The sequence below is a fragment of the Equus caballus genome, chromosome 26, assembly GCF_041296265.1.
Source record: "Equus caballus isolate H_3958 breed thoroughbred chromosome 26, TB-T2T, whole genome shotgun sequence".
Lineage (NCBI taxonomy): Eukaryota > Metazoa > Chordata > Mammalia > Perissodactyla > Equidae > Equus > Equus caballus.
Window position 1 is genome coordinate 38,270,159 of NC_091709.1, and position 23,730 is coordinate 38,293,888.

Consider the following 23,730-nt stretch of genomic DNA (forward strand, 5'->3'; position numbering starts at 1 on the left):
TTGTAGCCATGACAAAATGGCTTTCTGTTCAATTTTAAGACCTGGTCAAATAGGAAGTTGAAATTAACCTCAGCCCTTTTATAGTTAAAACCTCAACAAATAAACAGTGGTTTGGTGGCATGGCACCCTGCTCCTCTCTCCCATCTGTACCCTGCTTCAGATAATTTGAGACGTCTATTTTGAGTGATTCTCAAGCACATCTGATTCTGGATAAATAGAGACATTTTTCTCTATCTGTGATTTCCTACTGACAGACTTAGAGGGAGAGGCATAGGACTTCTGATGAAGCCCTAGCAAGACGGGGTGTATCAGCCTCTCTAAAAACCCATGACCTCTCCGACCCCCCGTTACTGACATTTCCACGATGCTGAAAACATTTACACATCTGTATGGCATCCCTGTGGAACTGCTGTGATTACTTCTGGGATAATTTTCTTACAACTAGTGCTGCCATTTCAAAGAGAGCCATAAACACATGCTGAATTTTTATATAAAGCATCTTCTTAAATATAATATAGAAGTTCCAGAGCTAAGCCGGGAAAATAACCATTTCCCTACCTGTCAAGAGCAAAATGAAGGTTCTGGCTGAAAGAGACTTTACTATTATCCCTGTTAACTTTCTCATTTCAAGCAGGAAAAAATCCCGAGGGTCTACTCAAAACATGACTAGGATAAAATAGCCTATTTTTAATTTTAAAAAAAAGGAAAGAAAAAGGAAAAGTAGTTTTACATGAAAATATCCTGGATACTTATTTTTCAAAAGTTGTTCCTACAATTTTACAAGTGAAGTACTGAATAGCAAATCATATTTTAGAAAGAAAACGTCAGCAATATAGCTAACACATTCTTTAGAGGGGCAGTTAAGCCCCAGGGTACTCCAAAAGGGAGCTGTTATTTCTTAGATGCTGCAGAAGTAAAAAGTTTTTAAAAGGAACAAGAAGAGAGTGATGCTCCGTGGTAAAGCTGATACTCTGCTAAGCATATAATATTCCAAAGAGCTAAAGAATGCCCATCCATGATAATGCCTCCACTCGAGAGTTGCTGACTGCTGAGGACAAGAATTTGCCCTCCCCTCTTCTGATTGGTAAAGAGAGCAGATCTGACAAGGAGAGAAATCAGATCTGATTCATTCCTCACCAGAACTGTCCAAAACAAAACTGACTTCATCGTGACAATATTGACTTGCCCCCACATGGTTGAATTTTCCGTTGCCTTTAAAAACGTGCAATATTTTTGGTTCTAACATCAGTAGACAAAGACAGATCTCTTTAACAACTCAATAGTATAAATGTTCAGTGATGCATTGAGAGAATAAGAAAACAGACCTCTTCCCTTGATGTTACAAATGGAGTCCTGGAGATGAGACAAAAATGAATTGAGATGGCCCTAAACACAAGATCAAGGAATCTCCTCGAGAACTTTATTCTATTTAGAAGAAAAGTGTCATTTCACCCCAAGCCCATCTCTCTCACTTAATGGGCCATTTGATCGAATTTACCATACACACTTGCACTTTGGAATTTTTAAAAATCAATATGCATATTTTGAAGAAGTACTCATGATTATTAAGCATGGGAAACCAACGATTTCATGGGATCTCTTCTTACATACACTTAAGATGAGCCCGTCGATGAGAGGTAGCCCCCAGAAGTGAAGCTTTAGGTTTCTGTTTGTGCACAAAAGGCCCACTCTACTGATAGGCCACTTCATAGCTGTGTGCATAGTATCTTATGGGAAGAGTTCTTTGGGAATTTCCACTCAAACAGAAGAACCTCCGCCAGAAACGTAATTGTGAGAGCGTACAGCCCGGATCATCAGGCTCCATGCGAGAGCGTGGGTGTGCCTTTCGAGAATGCCACATGTGCTAACCCCGAGAGAGCTCTTGAGCCGGCAACCCTAAAGAACTTATGACACTTGCACATCCCACAATACCACTCACACGGAGAAAGCGCCTGGGGAAGCTAATTTCTGCTGTCCCAGAAGGGCAGGTGGCATATTGCTGGCCACCTGCCCTTCCCCCCAGATGTGTTGCTTATCTTTTCCTTTGAGTTAAACAAGCCTGCTACTTTGAGAAAGGAATCTTACTGTGACCATATCACATACAGCTGTGTCCTGCACGGCATCAAGAAAATGACAGCATTTCGGAAATTTGAAATGGTATCACAGAGCAAATAATCATTGACGTCAGCAGTTTCTACAATGTAAATGAACTATGTGAATTATCTACTTTGGCACCGCGGGTTTTATGCAATTACTGTATTTTACCGTGTTTTTGCAATTGTCAGCTAGCCCCATGGAGGGGGGGAACCTGCATTCTGTACTGACTGCAAATTTATTTCTTGCAAATAATACCTTGATGTGAGGGGACCCGGACATTCCTACTCTATCTTTATATTTTCAAAAGAAGGTATATTAGATACAACCTCCACAAATTATCTGAAGACAATAAGAACTTGAAACATGCTGACCTTCACCTTGCTTCGTGTGTGCGTGTGTGTGTATGTGTGTCTTCAAGCCTAATGGCTAGATAAGAAAATAGCGTAGCCAAAGCTAACTCTTAAAAAATTCAAGATGTTATCTACACGCAGATATATCTCTCCATATCCTCTCTATGTCCTACGCAGCAGAGCTTTTTAATCTGGGGATCTTGTTACAACACAGATCCCACTCGGTAGGTCTGGGGCAGCCGGAGACTGCGTGTGTAACGAACTCCCAGGCTGTGGGTCTGCAGACCACCCTTTGAACACGAGCAGGGCCGCTCTGGGTGGGTTCTGCCTGAGGGTGAGGTGGGAGGCGGGCTCGTCCAGGTACTTACCCTGCATCTGACTCTGAGGCTGAGGGTTAAAGGCAGTGGAGTGGTTCAAGGAGGCCCGAGGGTTGGGTGTGGGGGCTGGGTGGTGTGGGCTGACCCTCATAGCTGTGCGCCGCAGCTGCTCCAGTTCACTGAGCCGCTCGGAAAAGGACAAGCTCCCGGGCTTGGTCTGATCATCTAGTTTCTGACGATGTCCTATTGTGGGGAGGGGGTGGGAAGGGGAGAGGGAGGCAGGGAAGAAGGGAGGGAAGAGATCAGAAAACGTATTGTGGATTTTCTCAAATTTGGGGTTTTCTTGTCTGTCCCCTCCCTCTCCCCTCACCCCCAACGTGGATTTGCTGGAGATTTGCACATTTGGCTGGCTCCCAGTGGGAATTCGGGGCTATTGTCCTCACAGCAGGCTGGTGCCCCATTGGTCACACTGGCCACTGGGTGCTCCCCCAGTCTGGGCCCTGGCACCCACCCCAACCCTCTGCACCCATCTCCACTGGGCAGAACACAATGGGCACACAGGACCTGGTGACGGTGGTGATGGTGGGAGGGAGAGAGGGTGCATTAATTGTTGGCACTTAGCCAACTGTGGGCTACACTATGGCAGCCAGGAAAGGTGCCCCCCCCCGCTCCTCTTCCCCCACCCCACCCTCCCCCCGCCGTGGCATCAGAACAGCCGCTCCTTACTGCAAACCCAACCACTGGCAGGTTTGAGAGGCAGCAAAGTGGGCCCTAGAGCTTAGCGGCAAGCCCCTTCCAACAGGAAATGAGGAGTGGCTGCAAACCCACAGCCCCTGAGGAGGTCCGATTTCCTGTGAAATGCCCAGCCTCAGTAGCCCCTCAGCCCCTCTGGCTCCCCTCTCCCTCTCCTCGAAAGCTTTCCACCAGCGTTCTTTCTTCCCTGAAGCCGACTTCCCCAGGTGCCCCGGCTACAGAGGGAATTGACAGGAAGTGGCAGCCTGGCCTCTCCAGTCCAATATTCCCAGCAGGCAGGCCCACCGGAGCCCCGAGGGGGCTGCCAGCAGATTGGATGGGCTTCCCCTGGGGGCCCAGGAATCCAGGGGTGGGGGGAAGGTGGGCCCCTCACTGTCTGCACGGACAGCAAGCGTCCTCCTCCTGCTCCTCTGCAAAAATCACCGTCACCAGGATGCAGACAGCAGAGGCCACTTACAGGGACGGGCCAGGAGGGTTGGGCCTCCTGTTTCCTTCCTCAATCCCCCACAAAATGTCTTTAAACTGGAGCCTCAGGCCCGTCAAGCAGAGCCGAGGGACTGCCACAGGGGCGCCTTTCAAAGAGGATGCTGCCCTGCTGTTTCCTCGGCCTGTGCTGGAATAAAGTCACTGACCAATTTCATAAAATTCTCCCGATTGTCAAGGGGTCTCAGATTGGAGAAGCAGCTGCTCATTGCCACGATCAAGAGCTCTCCAACCTGCCCTGAGCCAGCCCTCAGGGAGCGAGAGGATGCCCTGACCCCACCCGCCCCAGCACGGGGTGAGCGAGGGGGTGAGAGAACGACCTTTCAGCCCAGCTCCCAATCGCTACAATTATAAAATTAAATTTTATAACTCGTATGATGGTTCCAAATCTCCGTGGCTTGCCGTTTCTTCCTGCTGCCAGGCCCCTTGGCACAGCTGACACTGTCTCAAATTCCAGACCAGAAAAAGGACCCACTATACTGCAGCGATTTTATCATGAACAAGACCTGTTTGGCTCCCAAATGAGGAAAAATACTTCAGCATAATATTTGTGTAGTTCAAATGCAACGCTCCCTCTTTTCATGTGTCACCAAGGCAAATCTGGACTCTGATTCAGCCCTGCAGCCCTCAACACTCAACCTGAACACAAACAGCCTGAGTCACGCAGGCCCAGAACACATGTGAGAGGCCTCTTACCGGCTGAGTATTTTAAGCAGCAGCCTTGTGGGCGAAAGGCCATGGGGCCAGGTCCCGGAACAACCCCTGTCATCCCTTTCCCTCAGAAGTACGAAAATGTCTTTTTCTAGAACATTCTATTTCAGTCAATCATGGCATCATTCCGTCTCTGGATGGAGCTGTCCTGGACTCCCCCCCACCCCGCCTTAACTTTGTGACAGATTCTCAACTTCCTGATGATCTGACTGAAAAATCTGAAGTTTCCTTGCAGAAAAACAAACAATTCCAACCCCAAAACCATTCAAAGCATAATAATTCAGCCCTTTCAATGCCTACAGGACCTAACACCCGGTATTAGGAGTCAAGCAAAGAAGGCAGGAAAAATAATTCTGGAGAGTTCTAGCACCTCCGAAAGAATGCTGGTTGGCGACGTAATGGTACAGAGGCATCCAGCAGGTTTTGTACCCATTTCAAAACTTCACATTCCTTGGGCACCCAGTGGCATTTTTGAAGAACACCATGTCAAGGACAGTGGGTGATCCAGGGGAATGATGTGTACGAGATCATTCTGAATACACGGCATTTGGAGCTTTGGAGTCTACAGTCAGCCTTTGAAGAAAGGACATGAGTTGTGTCTGCCTCAGCCGCCAAGCTTGGGGACCACATGCCACCAAGAAACCAAACAAGAATAAGTCATCCCAGGTAAGCCACTCCTGTGGCCAGGCACACCATTAGTCCCCTCTCATTGCCCTGTGCTTAAAAAAAAAAAAAAAAGTTTTACCATGTGAACAATTTCTGTACCAGCTGACACCTGCCAAAATCGCAGTCATTTACAGAGATTAACTGATGACTGTCTGCTTTAGCAGGAATGTTCGGGCATAACTCTCAGAGAAAACAATTCTTCACTCTAAGCTATTTCCTAAGCCCTGAGAGTCCCGGGGCTGAGTTTAATGCCGGAGGAGTGGGGGGAGAGTTCATGCCACACCCTGGCCACGTGTGAGCCGGGGAGTAGGGGAGAGCGCACGTGCCTGTGCGGAGAATATGTCCCCCGTCCTCACCCGGTGCCGGAGAGCTGTAATACCAAGGCACGGGGCGAGGAAAAGCATTACCATCGTCGAGGTGTGGTTCAGATGCATTTATAAGCTAGATCAGAGGAACACCTAATTCTTCTTTTCTGAAACCATCAGATTTCATGTGCCAAAGAGCAATGTTTTGTGTGAAATATAGAAGCTTCCGATAGAAACTTTCAAGCTGGGGAAAATGAATGCTTTATGTCTCCAATTTCCTGTATCTTTGTACGATTAAAATGTCAATTTGCCCCCCTGAATTTTAAATACAAGAGTATGGAAAATGTCCAGTATCGAATTCACTTTTCTTCTTTCTTACTGAGTACCGGGCTTCAGATGGCACCAGGGAATTCAAGCCTGGATGAAACCTTGTGGGAGAATCATATGTGTGTTGGCAGCCTCGCTTTTGGAACATGTTGGATTAAGCTGTAAATGTTTACAGGGCGATCCTTAAAATAGTGACCACCACAAGGGCTCCTACTGGGACATCTTATTGAATCTTAAGCAGAATTGAAAAGGATCCTAAATTATGTTTCTCTGTTACCATGTTCCCATTTTTGAAAAAAGTAGCTGATTAGACTTTCATTACATATGCAAAACCATAAAAAGCCAAAAGAAAAAAAATGGAATAAAAATAAATTAATCTCATCCATTAAATTTTACTTCTTCATTCTAAAGACACACATCCTGCAGTTTGTGGGATGGAGGCCCATAGGCCCTCCCTAAATGTTATGATATATGTGGTAGATAATGAGACCAGCTCTCAGTTTTCTGCTATAAAAACTAGACTAAGCAGGTAGGTATAGCTCACCGGTAACTGAACTGCCTTTTCCATGAAACCGTCGTTGCTCTGTGGCCGTGAGTAACTGAGATAGCGTAGGTGATCTTCTACCAAGGAAAACGGATAAGGCTAAATTGTCACCTTTTCTTGGAAAATTTCAGCCGGAAAGAATAATTTTCTGGCAGTCAACATGTCAGTCTGTGTTTCTGATATGGGTTTACTAGTTTTCTTGATAGATTCTCAGCAGGAAAATTAGGAAGGTGTCTGCTCGAAGCATTGCCATGACAAGCAGTTGAGAAAAGCTACGTAAAATGATAATACCAAGAAGATATCTATCTATATATGTGTGTGTGTGCCTAGATAAATCTACATCTCTTGTCTATATATAACATTGTGATTCTTCTAAAAGCATATATGTATTTCAAAAGATGCTTGCTGGGCCAGCCCCAGTGGCCTAGTGGTTAAGTTCAGTGCATTCTGCTTCAGTGGCCTGGGTTCGGTTTCCCAGCCTGGACCTACACTGATCTGTTAGCGCCCATGCTGTGCTGGTGGCCCACATACTAAAAAATAGAGGAAGATTGGCAACAGATGTTGGCACAGGGAGAATCTTCCTCAGCAAAAAACAAAAAAGATGTTTCCAATCAATCTGATACTAACAACATGGATCTTATATCCATGGATATAAAAACATGGATTTTTCTTTCCGTAATTTGCTACTGCTTTATGCCCATGGAAAAGAAATCGATGTGTATAGGGAACAGCTCAATTTTCCTGGAATAACACTCTAACCTCTAGGTTCCAGGGTCATTAAAGTCATTAGGACTTTAAAGCAAAGATACTGAAGGTGAATGTGATCTTTCCTTAACACACCCTGCAGATGGTGAAATATACCTTTCTAACTGCAAACCTATCCGTCTGCTGGCTAATGTTGGGCGATATTGTCCCAGGTTATATATTGTGCCTATGTTATATATTCAATATATAATGTTATATATGATACATAATATATATTAATATAGTCAATATATATCAATATATTCAATATATAATGTTATATATGACACATAATATATATCAATATATTATATATTAGAATGCATATTATATATACATGTTTATACATCTCCAATGTTATATAAACATGGGTAGTCTAACGTTTACCTGTAATCTCTTCCTATATCCTTAAATTAAGAGACGAGCACAAGGTTGGAGAACTTCAAGAAGGGCCAGAGAAATCAGCCTTGTTTTTTTTTGTTTGCTTTCTCCCCACAGCCCCCCAGCACACAGGTGTATATTCTAGTTGTAGGTCCTTCTGGTTGTGCTGTGTGGGATGCTGCCTCAGCATGCCTTGATGCTCGGTGCTAGGTCCACACCCAGCATCCAAACCGGTGAAACCCCGGGCTGCTGAAGTGGAGCACGCGAACTTAACTACTCGGCCACAGGGCTGGCCCCTAAGCCTTGTTTTTTAACCGATGTGTGGGAAATGAAGTTCAGAGAGATTGTGTCATTCACCTAATCTCACACAGCCAATGAGAGCAAGGGGCCAGGTCTGAAAACACACCCACTCCCTCAAGTGCCCCCACCCCCATGCTCAGTGCACCTAGAAATACCAATTTCTGTGAACCCCAGGTGAATGGAGAAGAAAGGCATACAGGGTTGCCTAGTGGTAGGTCACAGGGACACTAGAGCACTTTAACAATTTACACGCTCTGCCTTCACATCCCACTGCTGTTCCCGGCTTGTACGTACAACAGAAGAGAGCCTGAGCCGTCTTGTGACCTGGGATAGATTGCCACATCTCACCATGAGTAGGCATCACGATCACCCAGACGCTCTGGCATGCTAGGTCTGGGGTGGTGCCTGAGAATTCTCATTTCTCATAAGGTCCAGGTGATGCTGCTGCCGGTCCAGGGAAGACACTGGAGTGTGAGTGTGAGGGGGAGTGACTCCTCCCTACGACTGTGTGCTTTCCACGTGCTTCTAACTCGCCGTGGGCTGGAAATAAAACACCAAACCCGAACTGTGTTTAGACTAAGTGTCCATGGGTACTGAGTGAGGGCCTTGTTTTTGTGATAACTATTTGTGGTCTCTCTCTTAATTTTTTAATTCTTCCACGTATACAGAGCGGCTGAAAACGCCAAAACTCTGCCCCGCAGACAGGCGGTTGTGACTCTCTCTCCCATCCTCACTGACATTCTCTGTGAATCAGTGTCGCAACAACCAGGCTGATCTGCAAGGCGAACCCAGGATTCCCAAGTAGGGAGTAACTTCTGCCCTGCCATCGAAGGAAAGACTTGGGGGAACAGCAGGAAAGGGCTGTTGTACGGAAACTATTCCGTTCCAGAAAGGCAGCAGTTCAGATCTCTGGGCCCTCACGAGCTTGGGGGGCTAATGCAGATGCTAGAATTCTTCTCTCCCCCAGAGAAACAACATGGCACCGGGAAGGTGTGGCCGCCAGTCTGCAGGTTAAGAACTCTCCATCCTGAAGCTGCTTTTCCACCCACCTTTCCTGTGGACAAGAGCCGGTCTCCTCATCACTCAGCCTCCTTATCTGGAAGCCTGGAATTAAAGGACTAAGATGGATTACTCCGAGGGGCTCTGAGAGCATTCACGGCAATTACCCCGGCAGCCACCGGCTGCTCAACTGGTTCTCGTCGGACGACTCTGCACACGGGCTTTCTTGAACAACTTCACTTGACGTTAGGACTTTCAAAGTTTTCTTTCTGTCTTTTTTCAGGCAGGTACCTGGCCTTTGGGAGCCAGCCCCAAGTCCAACTGTCAAACTGGTCTTCAGAGCTCTCTCTTGAACCCAGATTCCACCCCGCCCGCCCTACCCGTCTGCGTGCTGCTGGTGGGCAGCTCTGCGCCACACATGCTGGGCATTCGCTCTTCCGCTGCCTCCTGCTGTTCCTCAGCGGCCTTCTGGACAGCTAGTAATGACCTTGGCTGTCAGTTTTCACAGACCCTCCTCTCTCCTCTCAAACCTTCACTGAGCCCTTCCTGCTACCCACCCAGTGACCGGGACACTGCATTCTGTTTTTGCCCCTTCTCCATTATCACCCAAAGACTGCAGCCAGAGGGAACGGGCCATTAATCTCACCTCACAGCCTGCCAGGAAGTTGTCAGGGGCTGCAGCTGGGAAGAAAGCCGCTCGGCCGAACTTTAATCCAGGGTCTCATTTCCCTGCTTCTCTGACTGCTTAGAAAATAATGATACTTTTTGGTCCCCTGCCCATCCCCTCCCATCAACGGGAAGAGGAATGAAAGTCCGAGATTAACGCTCATCACCCTACCTGTACCGTGTCCCCCGTCCCACCACGGGCCCTGCGCAGGGCTTCTGCTCCCCTGGCCCCTCCAACCTCCTACAGGAGGATGGATCACACCAAGCCAGCGCGGAAAAGTCCACCAGGCAACTTTCTTAGGGATCCTACACACATGATGCTTTACCCCAGGGGAATCACCAACAGGGACAGTGGTGCCTTTGGTTGGGAAGAGCTCTGTCCTCTTGCAGGTGGCAATAGGTAAGCAAGTGACCACCGAGTCTGCCTGTGCATGGGGCTTCCCTCCCCTGGGTGTTTTCACACCATGGTCCTGCAGTGCCCCCCCCACATGGCCTAAAGCACTTATTGTAGAGGTCCGCCTGGCGTTTCGCTTAGTGCACTTTCTAAGGTGAATGCGCCCTACTTGAAACTAGACAGCAGACAGTTCAAATTCCGCACTCTGCTCCAGCCACACTGGTCACTTTACTCTAGCTCCAAATGTCTGCCTCAGGCCCTTTGCACTTGCTGTTTCCTCTGCCCAGAATGCTCTTTCCCTAGACACCTGTGGACCGGATCCTTCCTGTCCCTCAAGTCTTTGCTTAAATTTTATCTTCTCCCTGAGAACTTCCTGAACACCCCATTTTAAGTTGCAAACTGTCCCCTACCTGGCCAATCACTGGTCGTTTCACTTCAGTTTTCTCCATAGCACTCATTAATATTATGGTCTGTCTGTGCTCACTGGATTGTGAGTGCCAGGAGAGTGAGATTTTGTCTCTTTTCTTCACAGCTGTCTCCTTCACACCTGGCACATAGTAGGCTCACTAAATGTTGACTGAATGGCCACCTGACTGACTGACTGCCCAGCTCTTTCATGATTGGTGCCGTCCAACCATCCTCCATTAGACTGTAGAAAAGTAGAATTCACTTGGGCCAAAGGAAATTTGAGCTAAAGTTTTCAGCTCACATGGAACTGTAGAGAGGGCTCAGAAAAACTATTGGTTGAGGAAAAATAGAACGTACAGTTTCATGGAGAATTATCCATTAGAGGTTAAATCAACTGTAAAACTTGCCTTCTCTATTTTTTTTCTTTCATTTTACTGAAAACTAAAGAAGAATGGATAAAAGGCCCTTGAGCTGAGATGAGTGTTGCCTCCTCACATAAGCAAAGAGCTGCTGCAGCTTCCCCAGTTTTCTTTTTTTTTTGTAGTATCTTCACACATACACACACACACACACACACACACACAGAGTGTGTGTCCCACAGTTGCCCTCAAGACGTGGGCTCAGACACAGTGGCGAAGCTCGCTGGGGCCCAAGCAAGATCAACAACCAACACAGATGTCAGGCCCCGGGCCCACGTGGGGCCTGCTCCCCCTCTGAACCAGACCTCAGAATTCACCGGACAAAAGCGGAAACAAAACTGAGTTCCCTGAGGTTCAAGGCTCACAGTAACAGGCAGCAGAGTTTTAAGCTCGATCCCATGAGCTTTTCGAGACCTGGGCCTCCCTAAAAGCAGGGTAGTCAAAATCTGTAGTCATCGGTCGCCATGGGTTACCCCCTGTTTCTGTCTGGTGACTAAGGAGGTAATTGCAGCTTAGGGCAGAGGATCCGCCCGGTTTCCTTTGCTCTTGACCAGAGGTAGCCCTCTGCGGGGGCGGGGGAGGCGACCTCCATGGAAGGGTGCAGACAGCTCGGCTCACAAGTTCAAGATTCTTTCTCCTCCATCAGCCTGTAATTCCAAGTTCTGTGGACCCTCCCCGAGGGCAGGGACTGCCTTTAGAAGACCCCCCATTAGAGAGCAATTTAAAAGTAACCCAGGAGTGATAACTGCTGGTAAGGTGGATTCATTTACCCCAATAGCTTCCGTCCCGATGATGGGCTCTGAGTGGAAGGTGACCTTGGGAGGGTAAGTGTTGGTGGCAGGTGGGGGCGGTGTCCAGAGCTGAGTATCGACTCAGGAAATGCTGCTTGGAGCATTTGGAACCGGCTGAAGCATTGTGACCTGGCTTTGGAGTTCAGGTCTTCAGCAGAGCTAGCCCAGGCTGGACAGGTAGGGCCTCGGGAAGAGGCAGAAAGATCTCAGAGGTTCGCAGACTCCACCTGCTGCACTGTGGTCCCGGGTATTCCTGTTCCCCACACAGGCCTTCTGACCTCCTGGCATGTCTCCACTCTCCTCTGCCCCGGCACACACCGCACATAACTAGCCGAGGCCCTGAGCGTGTCCCGACAGGACTGAGGTAAACTGAGGGCCCTTTCAGGGATGTGCCCTTTATTGGGGGTGCCCCAATAAACGCTGAGTGAATGAAGAAATGAATGAATGAACGAACAGGTACATAAACTCCCTTTCCTGGTCTAAACTCATTCTTGGCTGCGCACCCAGAAGCCTGTAGGATGCTCTCTCCTTGTCCGTACTTCTGGGAAGGGGTAAGAAAATTGCCTGTCATTCCTAAAAGTCTGCCCACTGGCCCTGGGGGCCTCCCCAGCATCAGCGAGGGAAGCATCTGATTCCCATCCTCCTCTCAGGTCACTAATGCCAACTGCACTCTGTGCTGGCCTCACAGAAGCAGGAGACTGAGGGGCCAGCCAAAGTCCTTTAATAGATGGCTGAGCAGGCCCTGGCGGGTAAAGAAGGACAAGGGCACTCTGGCCACTCACAGCTCCCCAGCACTAATTGGTTAGAAAGCCAATAGTGACCAGTAGTTGTTTTGGACAGGCCATTAGCCGTACCTCGCACCATCCAGAGAAAAAGCTTTTAGGTTGTTTTGGGGATGATGGCCTCACTCGGGTTCACTTTGATCCACTGTTGTCAACACATAGCTGAGATGAAGCCTGTCGGGGAGGGAGTCCTCCTCCACCAGTTACCGAATGGGCAAGTGGCTGTTTGCCTGGGACTCCCAAAGTGCCACAGCACGGTGATGAACATGCTGGCCCCACTGCTTGCCAGGTGATGTTGGGAGGGAAGATTCTATTTATTCCAAGACACAAGTGCCCCCCTTCACCCTGGTGACCACATCCGAGCCGGTGATGGAGCGAAGGACGAGAAGGCTGTCAATACTTGCCTTGCAAACCCCGGCAACATTCTCCCATCCAAACCCTTTCCAGATCTGAAAGTAACAGACCTTCTCCCTTCTTGGTCCTTCCCTGGGACTCTGCCTCTGGAAGCTGGCTTGCGGGGACCAGCTTCCCAGTTCCACTCTGCTACCGATGCAATGGGAGAACCACCTTTTCAATGCACATTTTGAACTTTCTGTCCTTTCGACTCTGGAAACAGTCGCTCTTCTGTACGAACACTCTGGTGTGTGAAAGCAATATCTGAGCTCAGTGAGAGCCCTCATCAACGGCTGCCGATTATGCTGAGCCTTTTCCCAGCCTGAGGGAGGCCCCCACCCCACGCGCTTCCCTGTCTCTTCCCCACCCTCAACATTTTTTTTTAACCACTTCTGCTTCCTTCATTTTCTCTGCAGCTGCTGCAGAGAGATATAGTAAAGCTACTGTATAGGATTTTGAAAGCAAGACCTCTGAGAGCTTTCCAAACTCCATACAAGCCGGTTATTCTCTGGCTTGTTTTCTTTGGCTTCAGGTTAGTAACACAGAATGAGTCAAACAGTATTAACTTTCAATAGGGAAGTGGTGTGGTCAACCGAAGCTGTTTGTGGCTAGATTGTGAAGATAGGTAGGGCAGGTAATGAAGAACAGCCCATAATACTGCGAGGAGGCAAAGGAGGGAGGCAGCCTCGCTCAGAAACATCCAATAATTAAGTCAGCAGGACTCAAACCATCTTTTTGCGTTGGCTGAGGAATTAACACTGAGGTCTCTGACCGGCCAGCTTCAGGAAGCTGGCCATGTTGGGGCTCTGTGGCTGGCACAATTGAGCACTTTGTGGGTATGAAGATATCTTTTTTTTTTTTTTTAATGATGCCAAAGCCATGGGAAATCTAGTTAGGATGATTTCCCCTACTACAGCATGCCACTCTGGAGTGGATCTTTATCCCTTTCTTTCCCCAGCTTGGGGAGTGAGTAGATGCCCCTCCCACCCTCCCTCTGCCTCCACCCGGCCCTCCTCCATCTTCCCAGTCCCGGATCTCTGTCCCCCCAGGATGGCAGCCTGGCCACAGGGCCCCCGCTCTCCTTCTCCTGGTTAGAAGATGATGCATTGAAAGTGCAATTGCTCCTACAGACATCGAATCGTACTTTTAGATGCTGATAAGGATGTTAAAATCATCGAATCCTCTCTCTCTTTCTCATTCTGCAGATGAAGAAACTGAGGCTCTGAGTGGGGATGTGGGCTGGCGAGCTTCGCCGAGCCAGCCAGGGCCAGAACCTAGGCTCCCAGGCCAGCGGCCTTTCCACTAGGCCGGCCTCTCCCTTACCCAGGGCTCAAGATTCCTTTCACAGTTCAACAGAGCAGCTCCCGAGAAGAGCTCAGCCCTCAAGACTCAGATTTCAGCAGTTTTCAGTTCTTTCTCCCCGCACTCGGCTACCTATTTATTTTGAGACTGGCTGAATCACCCAAGGAATAGAACGAGTTTCTCCCAACCTTCTCCCGGCAGCTTGTCAGCCAGCGAACAGGACAGCAAGCCGGAGCCTTGAAAGATTCTCACCCGGAGCAGCTGCAGTTTGACTCGTCCTGGGAAACTGGCACGAAGGCTCAGAGTGTAACGTTTCACCTCCCTGAAACCCAATCCAGAAATCTCTGGCGAGCAAGCATATATAAAAAGCCACGGACGAAAAAAAAAAGGGATAAGAACTCAGCAAGTTGCACTACGACCTTACGGGCTTTGAAACGCTTCTCCAGACTTTCATTGAAAGAAAATATAGGATAATAGAATCGTACAGGAACAACTGTATTTGGTGTTGGAAAAGAAATATATATGAAAAGAAAACTCAGCTCTCTTAACTGTCAAGATTGCTTATTTTTGTTTCCAGTATTTTTAAAAGGTATATAGTACTAAGCAAAGAAAATATTAAGATATTCTAAAGGCAACAGCTAAAATTCCAAAAGTATGTATTCATAGTGGGGGTTGATTTAAATGTCTATTTTTTCTCTACAATTTCCTTCTCATCAATCCTGACATGATGAGATGAAATCCACCTTCAAGAAACCAGTAATTATTTTATTTAAGATCCCTAAGATTTTTGCATAATACACACAATAATAATAATAATAATAAAATTTTCTATTATTTTTCTATATAATTATATATCTATATTTCTGTTATCTGATTAACAGACTGTTAACAAAGCACCTTGATATATATTATCGCAATTCACCCCAAACAACCCTATGCAGTAGACAGAGCTCATATGATTATTCCCATCTTATAGATGACCCAGTGGAAGCTTCTAGATGCTAACAGGCTTGGCGGATCACACAGCAGTGGGGGTGCTAACATTCGGTTAAGAAACAGCTATATTTTGATAAAATCTTTGTTTGGAAAAAGACCACTCTTTCCAAGGAAGCAGAGCCATATGGTTAACACAGTTTTGCTTCAATGAGGAATAAGTTGTTGAAATAGGTTCAGTGATTCAGTATTTGGAGTTAATAATAGGTAGGGTGAAAGGAAAAAGAGAAAAAAGCCCATATTGTATTGTATCCTGAGGACCTAACCTGCCAGGAATTTTTTTTTTTTTTTTAAGTAACTTGGCAATGGCAAATATTTGAACTCACTTGGGCAGAAGTCCAGCTGTTTCCCCTGGTAAGGGCTGTGGTATGAGGGCAGGGGACCTAACTGTCCAGGGCACGTGCTTTAATAATAACAGCTGATATTTACGGAGCACCTCTGTGCGGGGCACCGTGCTGTCCTCACAGGTGTTGCTTCATTCAATCTGCATGAGAATCCCCCAAGACAGGGATGTCATCTTCTTGGTCTGACACCTGAGGATGCTGAGTGTGGGGAGGCCAATCTGCTCAGGGAGGACAGGCCAGGTTGAATCAGGCAGCCAGCTCTGGAGCCTGGGCGGCCACCCACAATTCCAGTCTGCCCTCAGGCTGTCTCCTCGAATCCTCACATCCCCTAGCACAGCAGGAATCACCAGGCCCATTCTACAGATGGGGAAACTGACACTCAGCTAGTAAGTAGCAGGGATCACACTGGAGCCCAAGGTGGTCTGGCTGCAAACTCCTCTCCCTCCTTCAGGCTCAGAGCGCTCTGCTTCATTTCAGGAACTCAGAGCTAGGCCCTGGTCACTGCAATGTCAGAGACGAACGAAAGGATGGGACCATGTGTATTTCTCCTTAGCTCCAACAGGAGTAAATTGGAAGTATGATAAAACCACTTAAAAGGTAAGTAAAAATAAGGCGATACCAGGACCAGATCCAAAAAGGGCCACAAATGTGTATAGCACTTAAGAACTTACTTATTTCAAATGTTTACTTTTTATCTCAAAAGACCAGATGGCTGAACAAAAACAAAAATAAAATCAAACAAACGGAATCTCAAATGTACAGCATTTCAGAATATGAAAGTACAATGGAAGATTTCGATAACAGTCTTAAGTTTTAGTCAATACTTGCTTTAATGGGACCTGAGTATACGGAAATCGTGGAAGTACCCAACTAATGTATTGCCATTAACTTGCTTAATAGGGGTCTAGGGAGTTGGCAGATTAATTCGATTGTGTTGCTTTAAAAACAAGGCACATAGAAAAGAACTTTGGGTGCCTAAATGTTTTTTATCTTGGCTTTCATCTGTAAATGTAAAGCCAGAATATTTGGCTATTGGCTCTAGCGAATTTTCCCAGAGACACTGCATAACTTACTTGCACATAGAACTTGATAAAAAACATACCACATGTAAGTCATACTATGAAAAAAGGTATTTCGCATCCAACCAAACGTCAGTGAGTTGTGATGTCTCATAATACAGCTGTGATAGATTACACCTAATTTACTCCTTTTTTATTGTTTTTGGTGAGGGAGATGGTCGCTGAGCTAACATCTGTACCAGCCTCCCTCTATTTTGTATGTGGGATGCCACCACAGCATGGCTTGATGAGTGGGATCCGAATCTGTGAACCCCAGGCCGCAGAAGACAGAGTGTGCAAATTTAACCACTACACCACCAGGCCAGCCCAAATTTACCCCTGCTTTATTGTCAACTTTTCATAGGAAAGGAGCAAACTATTAAAGCAAATTGTTTATAAAGAAAAAGGACCTGAAAAGAATGGGAAAGCACAGAAATTGCAAGTTGGCTCAAATGAAAAACACAGATCTAATGTGAGGGGGTAGCTTTTACTTAACTTATTTAAGCTGAACTGGGTTTTTTTTGTTTTTTTTTGGTGGTGGTGGAGTTCTGTGAGACCCATTGGATCCAATTCTGACTAAAGCCTTTCTTAGCTACCTGGTTTACAGGAAAAACCTCAAGTCTTTGAGAAAAAGAGAGGTTTTTTGTTGTTTCCAAAATGATAAATGGAAAGTGGCTAGGGTATGAAAAAACTGCTAAATCCACTCAGAAGCTGAGAAGTCAGCATGTCATACTGCACTGCAGCACTGCCCTGTGCCAACCGCAACCCACCGCAAGCTGCAGGTCCACCCAGCTGTGGGAGATGCGCGCGCAGCGCTGGACCACCAGTTCCAGCAGCACGCACGGTAACCAACGGCGCGGCTTAGGCACTCGCCACGATGCACTAGATAGCTTACAGAGACCTCAGCTGAGCTGCCCTCCAACCTTCCCAGGTGAGGGGCTGCTCCATCAGGCCACAAGGTTCACGGGCAGCAAAGCAAGGCGCTGCACCGCGCATGCACAGAGGGGTCTCCGGCGCTGTACACAAGGGCACCATGTCACCGAAATGTGCCGCTGAATGTCCTTCGCGGGAAATGAAGAAAAGCCCCGCCAAACAGATACCGACAAAAATCCAAAAACTCGGAACACGTCTAGAAAGACAATTTGGTGTAGGAAACTCAGAGGGTGGCTGAGCCTGTTTTCCATGCCTGCAAAGCTTGGCTGTGGCTGGCCGGCGCAGGCACCCTGGGGAGGGGAGCTGCGTTAGTCTGATGCAAGAATCCGGACCCCCAGAGACTCCGGGACGTTTCATGACAGTTTTCTAGAACAGTGTGGAAGAGCCTCTCCTACAGCCGTGTCATCCATACGTTGGAAAAGACCCACGTGTTAGATCTCGGGTACCAACTTTCCACGTTTCTCAGACAGGATATCCACCCTGAGGTTTTCACGAAGTGCAACTTGTGGGGGCACGGCCATTTGGCCCAGGAGGGACTTAGGAACAGTGCCCAGAGTGTCTCAAGGGTTTGTAAAAATGCCAGAAAGGAAATTTTACTGGGTCTAAATACAAAAACGAATACTGAAAAAAAAGAAAAAAAATCAAAATTTATAAATGTTTAATTAAATGTCTAAAAAAATGCAACATCATGGCAACTTCATGAATTTTTAAACTTAGGGTTCACAAATCTTTTTTTGTTTAGAGTTTTCTCATAGGCAAAGGATTCCGGGACCAAATGCAAACCATTGCTACATCTTCCGAACACTTACTGCACATCCACTATGGTTCTAAACGTTTGGGGGCTGTGGCATTCAGCCTCCCAGCCCGGGGCGTGAGTAAGGCCACTCCCCTTGCTTTATGGCGGCTCAGCCAGCCCCCCAGTTACAGTCACCCACACAGGATCTCAAATGGGGATCTCAAGTCCTCAATGTAATCACATGTTGAGGGCAGAGAAATCAGGGCGTCAGGAAATTAAATGAGTTCCCACACCAGATAACTCAAAAACAAACTATAAAAGCCCTTTCAAAAATTCCTATCAAAAAATGACATGTAGCCTAGGATCGGGGTGCACGTGGACATGTCTGGTGAGATGAGGATGGCGTCCCCCAGGGAAGGAGGCCTGCGAGTCTGGGCCTCTAAGGGCCCCCATTTGTTGGGAACCTCCGGCTCCATTTTCAGGACAATAGTTTGTTATCCTTTCCGAGTGGGAACTAATTTAGAGATTATCTCGTCCCAGTGCCTGGTTGGACAGAAGAGGAAAGTGAGGACGAAAGTACTTAAGATAATTGCTCCAGGTCACACCCACTGGCCTGGTGGCGCCAGTGTGAAACCCAGGTCCCCCAGTTCAGGATCCAGAAACCTATTTACATGTTTTAAGATTAAGAAACCCCGGAAGCCTAAATGTGGACAGGATTTTTTTTTCTTCCTTTTAGCACTTCATCTACTAAATCCTAACAAGGGCTGTGATACATTAGCTCAGATCCCGACCTCCCTGGCATTCAAAATAGTGATACCGGTTTGCAGTGGTCCAGATGGAGAGCGATAGTCAAGGTGATGGTGTAAGTTTCAGTCCGTGTTTCTTCTCTCCCTCCTACCTCCTCCATCAGCCTGAGAAGGTGCCTAGATCTTTTCTTTGGGTTCTCACTGGTACCTTTTTTTTTTTTTCTTAAAGATTGGCACCTGAGCTAACATCTGTTGCCAATCTTTTTGTTTTTTAAAGATGGCACCTGAGCTAACAACTTGCCAATCTCTTTTTTTTTTTTTTTTTTTTTTTGCTTTTTCTCCCCAAATCCCCCCCAGTAAATAGTTGTATACTTTTAGCTGTGGGTCCTTCTAGTTGTGGCATGTGGGATGCTGCCTCAACATGGACTGATGAGTGGTACCATGTCCAGGCCCAGGATCTGAACTAGTGAAACCCTGGGCCGTTGAAGCGGAGCACGCGAATTTCACCACTCAGCCACGGGGCCGGCCCTCACTGGTACCTTAAGGGAACTTTTTCTTCGTTTCTACAGCTATACAAATGCCATCTAAAAAATCTTAGTGACTTCCATATAAAATAGGGCTAGTTACCAAGAGGTCACAGGCCTACGTGGGTCTCAGCGAGCTGATGAGGTGGGTTATCGCTGCTCCTGGGGGAAGAAACACACTACCTCTTACATTCCTGTTCATCCAAGGAACCTTTTGGACCTTGGTCTCAATTAAGTCCGCTGAAAACTCGACGGTCAGGGAAGTCTTTATATGTATAAAATTCTTCTCTGGCTAGTTGGATACTGCTAAAGATAATAAACAGAGATTCTAAAATGCATTGGAAACATTCAGGCAGGATTATTATTAATGCTTTAAAAACTGCTTTTGCTAAGCCTTCAGGTGGTTGGGGAGCTGAGCACAATGGGAATAACGGCACCAGGGGGAGTCACCCCAGAATGTCCGTCTTAGCACAGCAGTGTCTTTCCCAATGGGGAGGAGGAATACAAGTAAGCAGAACATTCTCTCCTGTTGACTCTCTATCTCCTACTTTATAATCAGATGGGAGGAAAGAAAGAACGATTTCCTTTTTCTTTTATGGATCAGGATTTCATCCAGAAAGAACTAAAAGTCCATGTCACCCTTCATCCCCTGGAAGATACGCTTGAGCAATGCCCAGCGAACAGTGGGTTGTGGATGGATACTTACAATCCTGAGGTCACAGATCTAGAAAACCAGCCGGCATTCCACTAACCAGTCAGGGGCAACAAATGACACAAATTTTCATCCTCTAAGAAGGCTGCACACTGTGCACACGAACCTTCTAGGAAGCTCTTTGCCAAAGCGCGGGGGCTGGCCTTGGGCTGTTCACCTGGTGGCTGTTTTTGTCACATTACACATCTTTCCTGCCAACACTGGAGAGAGAGGTTTACGTTGGGCACCATCCCTGCTTCATGTCCCCATTGACGGCAGGACCCCAGGCAGACCCCGGTGACAGACACGCACCAACTCTCGGCATGTGTGACAGCCGGGCTGTGTATTGGGTCATGTCCCCTGTCCCCCAGGGCATGACTCACTGTAGCCCTGGAAACACTGATTCCCTCCTGTCAGTGCAAAAATGACGACTGCCAAGGCTACGTACGAGGTTCTGCTTTCTCGAAGAAAACTGTATGTGAACCAGAATTGTACTGATAAACTCTCCTAATAAAAAAATTTCTGAAACAGAAATTTGAATACACAGAAGCCCAAGTGGCAGTTGGTGTGGTTCTTAAAAACAGACGTTGGCGTCTGTGGACTGCGGTGTCTGGACTGTTTCGTTTCCGTTCTGGCTTATTAATGGTGTCACCTTGGGCAGGGGACTTTATTTCTCTCTGCTTCAATTTTCTTATCTGTTCTTGCGAAGATTTTATCAATTAATATATGCGAAACACTTTGAACAGTGTTGGGCAAACACTGAGCACAATCTAAGTGTTAGCTATTATTCTTGTTAGGTGTTTTTATTATTAAAATAAAAGATCATTTTTAAAAAGACCTGTACATTACTCAACCATAAGAGCAATCTGTAAACATTTCTGCTCATCCCACGCTTTTCTGGATAAACTTCGTTTCAAATATTTCTAGGTCCATTCTCACCATAGTTTCCAGGTACATTTCACGCATTCCTCTTTTTCACTTGAAACATACTCTCCATCTACAAAGATCGTATTTCTTCTCTGTATATATACATTATAGGTTTGCTAGTTTCATTCGAAATCATAGACGAAAGTTATATTCATGTGACACAATCTCAACGAAATCGTTAACAAAGCAATTGAGTGATGGGGAGTTAGTCAGGTTCTTCTTAACTATGACTCCCTATAAAAAAAGGTTAGTTGGCAAGAAGGCTCATGCCCCCGGAAGTAGCGTATTCTCAGGTTTTTAAGTAACGGCTCCACTTGGCTATCCATTACTGTGGATCTCAACAGCTCAGCCACAAGACAGTTACAGCGAAGAACTCCTTTAACCCGAGGGCAGAAGTTCTCTCAGAAATGGCCAATATTTCTTCTATTAACCTTTTCAATTTTTAATTAGGTTACTCAGTGTTCCAGATGTAACAGATACCTAGCCAGACAGGTGATGGCTCTTGACATCAGAATGACTGTCCAAGCCACACCACGGAGATGCCCCTCTCTGCCCGCCACCCCTGCCATTGAGTCAGCTAGCGTCCCGAGTGCAGGCTCTCCTCAGCAGAACACCTTCCTCCGCGGCACCGAGCTAATTCACCCATTCAAATTATTTAGTGAAATACCTGCAGAGAATATGCTTTGTTAGCCAATATTATCATGTTACAGACACCTGGGCTAAATTACAGACACATGGGCTGAGAGCTGGAGTTTGTCATTAGATGCCCTGAAATATATAAAAAAAAATACATAAAAACAACTCTCAAATATCCATGTTTTAAAAAATCCTTTTACTTTATCTTTCATGCTTCGAGAGAAGACTATCTTTCATTCTGTTAAACAAGCCACTAAGTGTTCTAGTTATGAACTGAGCCCAGATCCCTCACTGCAGCTTGCGAGAACCGATCCCAGCAGAGAACACCTTCTGACGGTGCTCTTTCTCTATAATAAATTTAATTTGTCAACAATTAATAATTTCTCCATTGGTCTGAGAGGTGAAAAAAAAAAATTCCACGAAATGTGGGAAGAATGAGTTTTGACTCTTGGACTGGCGGGTCAGTTACGGTAACGATCTGAAATGAGAGCCATTTTCAATTCTCTTTGGAACACACTTTCACTTTTTGCTACAACTTCACCACTGAAACCTAGGAAAGTGGGGAGGGAAACATCAACTTATCCCATTGGCCTGGCCAACAGACGGCTGTGGCACGTTCTTTAATTCTTAGTCTTTGTCTTAATTCCCTGAGTGGCAGGTTGAATGAGATAAACTTTCTTTCTGGTTTTCTGCATGAATGCCTCAAGCTGAAGACTCCGTTCCTGCAATGAGGCACTGCCATTTGCTCTTTCTATACAATCTGAGAGCCCGGACGAATGTGAGGAGTCATATAAGCCAACACTTCATTTCAAACACGAGGATGCTGAGGCCAGGTCAGCAAGTTTAGAATAGACGATGTACAGATGGTGTGGTATGGATGGAGAGGTGCGTGGACAGATGGACAAGAGGATTCAAGGAGACAGGATTAGGTACCAGGGGCTCCTCATTCTACTTCTGGCTTCCTTCTCAATCTAGGCAAATCATTTCCTTTCTCTGGGCTGCTTTCCCTTATCTATGAGGCGATTAGGCCTGAAGGCTCTCTCAGGTCCCTTCTAGGTCTCACAGTGCTTGATTCATGAAACAATAGAATTTCTCGAAACTATTTGACTTGGCGATGCCAGGGCCATTTTGCCAGAATCGCCCACAATTCATTGCACCATAATGATAGAAGGGACTGGGAGGTCTTCGTAATCCAGAGATCTGGCACTATCTGGGAGTCCTGACTTACACGCAATGGCTTCTCTTAAAATTACATTAGAACGTGGCTGTGAATTATTTACCATAGTCAAGACATGGACATAACCTAAGTGTCCGCTGATGGATGAATGGATAAAGAAAATGCGGTAAAGACATACAATGGAATAGCATTCAGCCTACACAAGGAAAGAAATTCTGCCATTTGAAACAAGATGGATGAAGCTTGAGGGCATTAAGCTAAGTGAACTAAGTCAGACAGAGAAAGACAAATACTGTATAATCTCACTTATAAGTGGAATTAAAGAAACCCGAACTCATAGAAACAGAGAGTAGATGGGTGGTTGCCAGGGCAGGGGGTGGAGGTGGAGTGGGAGGATGGGAAAATGGGTGAAGGTTGTTGACGGGTACAAGCTTCCAGCCCTAAGATGACTAAGTCCTGGGGATGTCCTGTACAGCAGGGTGACTACCCATGCTGAGCACACAATACTGCATTGTCTATTTGGAGGTTGCTAAGAGAGTAGATCTTCAAAGTTCTCAACTTGCACACACACGCACACATACACACTATAACAACTGTAACCTTATTCTGGCAATCATTTCGCAATATATTCATAGGTCAAATCACCACGTTTTCAACCTTAAACTTACACAAAGCTATATGCCAATCATATCTCAGTAAAGCTGGGGGAAAAAAGTTCTGCTAACTTTCTCCAAAAAAGAAAAGAAAGTGTGAGCGGAGCTTCATCAAAAAGTAGTTCCCACCTTGAATCAAAATGTTCAAATAATGCGGAAGATAGCAAACTAAAATTAGCA

The 23,730-nt window shown here is 46.4% G+C and overlaps 1 protein-coding gene across 8 annotated transcripts in view; it reads right to left on the bottom strand.

The window, feature by feature from the left end:
* Positions 1-23,730, bottom strand: part of RUNX1 (RUNX family transcription factor 1) — a 263,885-nt gene that overhangs the window by 41,294 nt on the left and 198,861 nt on the right. For 5 of the 8 annotated variants that reach the window (XM_070252579.1, XM_070252581.1, XM_070252580.1 and 2 more), the window contains one exon: positions 2,816-3,007. The exons of the other annotated variants lie outside the window; for them this stretch is intronic. In XM_070252579.1, the coding sequence (XP_070108680.1) occupies positions 2,816-3,007 (192 nt within the window). The remainder of the gene's footprint in view (positions 1-2,815; positions 3,008-23,730) is intronic. 8 annotated transcript variants of the gene reach the window in all.